The sequence below is a fragment of the Ursus maritimus genome, unplaced genomic scaffold (genome assembly GCF_017311325.1).
Source record: "Ursus maritimus isolate PB19 unplaced genomic scaffold, ASM1731132v1 scaffold_7, whole genome shotgun sequence".
Taxonomy (NCBI): Eukaryota; Metazoa; Chordata; class Mammalia; order Carnivora; family Ursidae; genus Ursus; species Ursus maritimus.
In genome coordinates, this window is record NW_024426885.1 from 38,702,503 (window position 1) to 38,708,527 (window position 6,025).

At 39.6% G+C, this 6,025-nt stretch overlaps 1 protein-coding gene across 5 annotated transcripts in view; it reads right to left on the bottom strand.

Moving 5' to 3' along the window:
* Nucleotides 1-6,025, bottom strand: part of MARCHF8 (membrane associated ring-CH-type finger 8) — a 131,902-nt gene that overhangs the window by 22,252 nt on the left and 103,625 nt on the right. For all 5 annotated transcript variants that reach the window (XM_008696185.2, XM_040623885.1, XM_040623883.1 and 2 more), the window contains one exon: nucleotides 1,352-1,402. In XM_008696185.2, the coding sequence (XP_008694407.1) occupies nucleotides 1,352-1,402 (51 nt within the window). The remainder of the gene's footprint in view (nucleotides 1-1,351; nucleotides 1,403-6,025) is intronic.

Sequence of the window (6,025 nt, forward strand, 5' to 3'; positions counted from 1 at the left end):
CGTGGCTTGAAAGACGGTTCTTGGGGGGAAGGGGCAGAGATCAGATCAGGAATGCACCAAGGACACTCTAAATGGCCTCCAATGTCACACTGAGCACTATGGACTTTTCTTTTTATGCAAAATTACGTGGATGGATAATATGGTGAGATAAGAAATATGCCTAAAAACAGACTGTCTCAAAGAATTTGCCAGACTCTACTTTTTAGTTAAAAAAAAGAGGGGGGGGTGATACAAATGAGAGTATCTGTATAGTTTGTAAATTAAAATGGCAATAATGTGGTTGTTTATTTCTGAGTACTCAGGAGGCCTAAGACAGCAAGCCAGGTTTTGTCACATTGTTCAAATCTTCCTGTCAGAATCTGTGTCAGTGTTTGGCCAGCTGACAAAGGCATGGGGAGAAAGCCCATCTCTGCAAGGAACCTACATGGACATACTGCATGGACGACAGGTTGGCCAGAGCCTGTATCTATGCTGAGAAATGAGCAGTGCTGGCAAACAAGTTTGCCTGCTGGCTCCTGGGTTACCCATAGCCCCTCATATGGTCCTGACAGGTTAGTCGAGTGACTACACCACAGACGTGTGGTGCTGTCGGATGGATGATTCACCCTTTCGGCCCTCATTTTCCTAGCCACTTTCCAACTGGAGGTAGCTCTGTGATCCAGTTCTGGCCAGTGAAATGTAAGCAGAAGCCAGGCAGCTGGCTGAGGCTTCTGGGAAAGCTTTCTGCCTTCCCTCTCAAAAGGGTCGCTCTCAGCTGACAGACCCCTCCCTCCTTCATCATTCTTCTTATTCCTGCCAAGGCCATGGGCATGGTACCTGGAGGTCCAGCTCCCATCTTGAGACCATGAGGTACTAAAGCAGGATGAGGATGACAATATGCTAAGAAAGGTGGCACAGAGAGGACAGAAAGTGCCTGAGTCCCTGACAACACCTGTGAGCAACTGCATCAGCTTTGAACCACCTACCTCCAGACACACTTTGTCATCAGGACCACATAAATCAATAATTACTGAGGTCACCAGAGTTGGCTTTTTGTTACTGTCAGTCGAATGCGCTCCTAACTGAGGGCACAGATTCTCTGGTGACTCTCTCAGATCTTTTTTAACCTGAGAGTAAATGATTCCCACTGGAAGAAATAGGGTTTTCTCCTATTAGTCACTAACCTCAACACACATTCAGAATTGCCTCGCTAGAAAAACATAACAGCCATATACCTCATTGTATGGTCCTAAAGCAGATTAAAGAACTGTATCAACAACTTCGCATATTGAAAAGTAGAGTATAAACACAAGCAAGAGAGAAGAAACCAAACCCCAAACTACAAAAATAACATACTTCACTGGCACTCTACCTTAGAAATGTTACTTGAATGACTCATGGAATGTCCCAAAGTCTTCTCATTCTGTAAGAAAATGAAAGAGGTGTTCAGTATCAATTAAAATGTGCAGAGAACAAGTATTTATTCAAAACAATCCTCCTGACAATCATTCCCTCAGCAAGAATTTGCTGAGCGCAAACTACTATGTACTAGCAAAAATGAATGAAACAGTAGTCCCTACCTTAAAGAAACCTAGGTTAACAAGAACAGGAATTTGGAATTAACTAAAAATAAAAGGAGCTATAAGTGTCTTTTTTTTTTTTTTTTTGCAATAGTTTTTCCTTTTTATTGCTGAGTACCATGGTGTGGATGGAAAAAAGCTCTAAGTGTCTTAAGACACATTCAAATGGAGGTTCAGAGGCAAAAAACTGCATGTTGAATTTTATCTGATGTGGTCCATGCTGTGAGGAGCCACTGTAGGATCAGGAAGAAGAATGTGGGATAGCTGACCCCACCCAGGTCGTTTGGCTGTCAAAGTGTTGGGTACTCAACAGGGACATCCCACAGCTCACATCTATTCCCTCAAGCCTGTTTCTCCTCCTGGATTAGAGAAATCTGAGAGTCATGCTAGCCTCCTCCACCTTTAGTAACAAAGTCTTGTATCAAATTCTTCCTGTTTAATGTCTCTCAATCTCCAGTCTCCACCCCTCTACCCCCACCCACAAGCACAATCAGACTTCAGCGAGTAAGCGAGCAACTGAGCAACACGATGCCCCCAGGAGAGGCTGGAGCCACTTACACCAAACCTCACCCCCTGCGCCGGCAGGGACATCTTTACTAGGGCAGGTCTGACTGTGAGCCACCGGAGAGTGCAATGGCCCTTTCCCCCAGACGACCAACACAGGCCCCCGCGTGTACTAAGTCTACTGATCATACAGTGCTCCAAAACATTAGCTTCAGTTCTGGTGGAAATAGGACCACGCTTTCTTTTTTTTCTTTAGAATCAGGCTTATAGTTTTTTGTTTGTTTTGTTTCCTTTCCTCATTTTTTGGATCAGATTTTCTTTTTTCTTTTCCTTTGGAATAGACTTATAGTTTTTTGTTTGTCTGTTGACATTTTTGTTCATTTTCCTTTTGTCTTGGATCAGGCTTTTTCTTTTTTCTTTTCCAGGCTTATTTTAATAAACAAATCAAAGCACACTTAGTTAAAGGTCCAAACACTCCCTATGCAAGCAAGGAGGAACTCTGCAGAGGACTGACCTGTAGGAAAGAGTAGCAAAAACACCACAGTGGAGTGCACACAGCATACACCAGAAACACTTCCTGAAGCACCAGGCCCTGGACAGTGTATACCCCCTTCTTAATATAGTATTACTCTCAGGAGCAGAAAACATAACAAGATTTCCATAACGCACAAAAGACAAACACCTAGACAAAATGATAAGACAGAGAAATTTTCCCCAAAAGAAAGATCAACAAGAAATCACAGCCAGGGATTTGCTCAAAACAGATATAAGCAATATGTCTGAATAAGAATTTAGAACAACAGGGGGCGCCTGGGTGGCACAGCGGTTAAGCATCTGCCTTCGGCTCAGGGCGTGATCCTGGCATTATGGGATCGAGCCCCACGTCAGGCTACTCCTCTATGAGCCTGCTTCTTCCTCTCCCACTCCCCCTGCTTGTGTTCCCTCTCTCGTTGGCTGTCTCTATCTCTGTCGAATAAATAAATAAAATCTTTAAAAAAAAAAAAAAAGAATTTAGAACAACAGTCATATGAATACTGGGCTTGAAAAAGCATAGAAGACACCAGAGAAACCCTGATTCTGCAGAGATAAAAGAACTAAAAACTAGCCGGGCTGAAATAAAAAATGCTATGACTGAGATGCAAAACCAACTGGATGTAATCACAATGAGGATTTAAGAAGCAGAGGAATGAATAGGTGATATAGAAGATAAATTTATGGAAAATAATGAAACTGAAAAGAAGAGGGAAAGAAAACTATTAGGTCACAAGTACAGACTTAGGGAACTCATCGATTCCATGAAGTGCAACAATATCCATATCATAGAAGTCCCAGAAGAAGAGTGAGAAAAAAAAGGGCAGTAGGTTTATTTGAACAAATTATAGCTGAGAACTTCCCTAATCTGGGGAAGGAAACAGGCATTAAACTCCAAAAGGCACAGAGAACTCCCCCCAAATTCAACAAAAACAGGTCAACATGGAGATATATCAGAGTGAAACTTGCAAAATACAAAGATAAAGAGAATTCTGAAAGCCGCTAGGGACAAAAGGTACTTAATCAACAAGGGCAGGCACATTAGGTTAGCAGCAGACGTGTCCACAGAAACCAGAAGAAAGTGGCATGATATATTCAACATGCTATATGGGAAAAATACACAGCCAAGAATACTTTATCCAGCAAGGCTATCATTCAGAATAGAAGGAGAGATAAAGAGTTTCCAAGACAAGGAAAAACTAAAGGAGTTCGTGAACACTAAATCAGCTTTGTGAGAAATATTAAAGGAGACCCTTGAGCAGGAGACACGAAAGCAACATAGAAAGGAACAGAGACAATCCACAGGAACAGCAACTTTACAGGTTATACAATGGCACTAAATACATATCTATCAATAATTACTCTGAATGTAAATAGACTAAATACTCCAGTCAAAAGATACACGGTATCTGAATGGATAAGAAAACAAGACCCATGGATATGCTGCTTACAAGAGACTCATTTTAGACCCAAAGACATCTCCAGATTGAAAGTGAGGGGGTGGAGAACCATTTATCATGCTGATCTCCAATCTCATTTACATTTCTACTGTCAATGCCTGAGGTTTAGGTTCTCTTCATTTCTCACTTGAAATTCTTGAATAACTTCCTACCTTATGCTTTCTGCTTTGAAAGTGACCTCCCTGATACATAATTGCTATGAACTGCATTGTGTCTCCCCAAATTTGTATGTTAAATTCTAGCCCCTAGTATTCAGAATGTGACTATATTTGGAAATGGGGTCTTTAAAGAGATAATTACGTTAAAATGAGGTCATTATGGTAGGACTTGATCTAAAATGAATGGTGTTCTTATAGGAAGCTGAACTTAGGACATAGGTACACACAGAGGGAATAATATCATGTGAAGACACAGGGAGAAGGCAAGAACAACTACCTGCAAGCCAAAGAAAGAGTCCTCAGATGAAACCAAACCTGCTGATACCTAATCTCAGACTTCTAGACTCTAGAACTGTGAGAAAATTAATTATTGTTGCTTAAGCACCCACTGCCTGGTTATTTTTTTATGGTAGCCCTAGCAAATAATACAAGAATCTTCCACACTATAACTTCCTTAAAAAAAAAAAAAAAAATCAATGAATGTTCGAAATGTAAATCTGATTTTCTAAAAATAAGAAAGTAACTCTCCCTGAATCCAATATTTCTTGTTCTAAACCCAAATGAGTAAAAAAAACAAAACCAGAAATTTTACCAATGGAAGAGATTATCTCACTTGTATTTTTAAGATTATCATATTACCTATGCATCTCACATGCTTTGCAATAACCATGGGGAAGACCAGAGAAAGTTGAGATGTAATTAGCAGGTAAAATTCTTTTGGTCAGTCAGAAGTACAAAGGAGCTAGTGGATCATTTTAAAACTGCTTTGAAAAGAGTTGATTCCATTCCACCAAGTCTCTCTTTAAAGAGAACTAGCAATCAAGACAAAATTTTAACTTTCCCCTTTCCCACAACCCACCAAATGACATACTGCCTTGATATTGGTACACTTGGCTTTTGCACCCCTAAAATGTTAGTGAAGAAATATTTCAAGAGCTCCCAAGTGGCCTGCCAGCCAGCACTTGTTTTAGCAATGTTGTCTTGTCTTTACAGCAATGTGTTTGTGCAATTTTTTTAGCATTTTCATTATATTCTCTTATTTTATAAATCTGAGTGAAAACAGAAGTTCAAATCTCTTAAGTATAATACAATGCAGACACTGCTATTAAATGTTTAGCATCAATGGAATATTTCTTGGTCTTAAGCTAGTCAATTAGATAGTTATAGGAAAAGAACAAAATTATAAAGTATGCTGTAAGTGTTGACAATGTCACCAGAGACTATTTCTAAAAAACCAGAAGAATCAGAAATTTCATTCATTCATCTTATTCATGCATTCACTCACTGGAAGTGGAGAGTCTCTATGTCCACAGAACAGGTAAATCTGTAACCATTCAAGTATCACTCATGAGTCAAGAATGTACTATGAACAAACACAGGGCACTGCTGTGAATTCAAGCTTAAATGCTCATTTACTGGCAATTTACTACTAAATTTTAATTTAGTTTGCTAAATTAAAACAAAGATACCATGTGCCCTGGAATATCTGTACAGAAAATCATTATAACCACTATGACATTACCCACTACCTTAAAGGAAATGGTCAGTTTAACACCACCTGGAAATCTACACAGAAGTTCTGAGGTTCTAGGAGAAGCAGTAATTTCTATTCCTGACTTTTTTGACATTTATTATTCCATAGAGATGGGGTGGGGTGAGGCCTAGGTGTTAAGCAAGGTAACATAAATCCAGACTGAGATCTAAAAGTTGCTCTTTACCTTATGAACTTGAGAAATAAATTTAATGATGTAAGTATGTATCTTCCCGTTTTCCTTGTTAGAACAATTCAATATTTTACATTGGTAAAAATCAA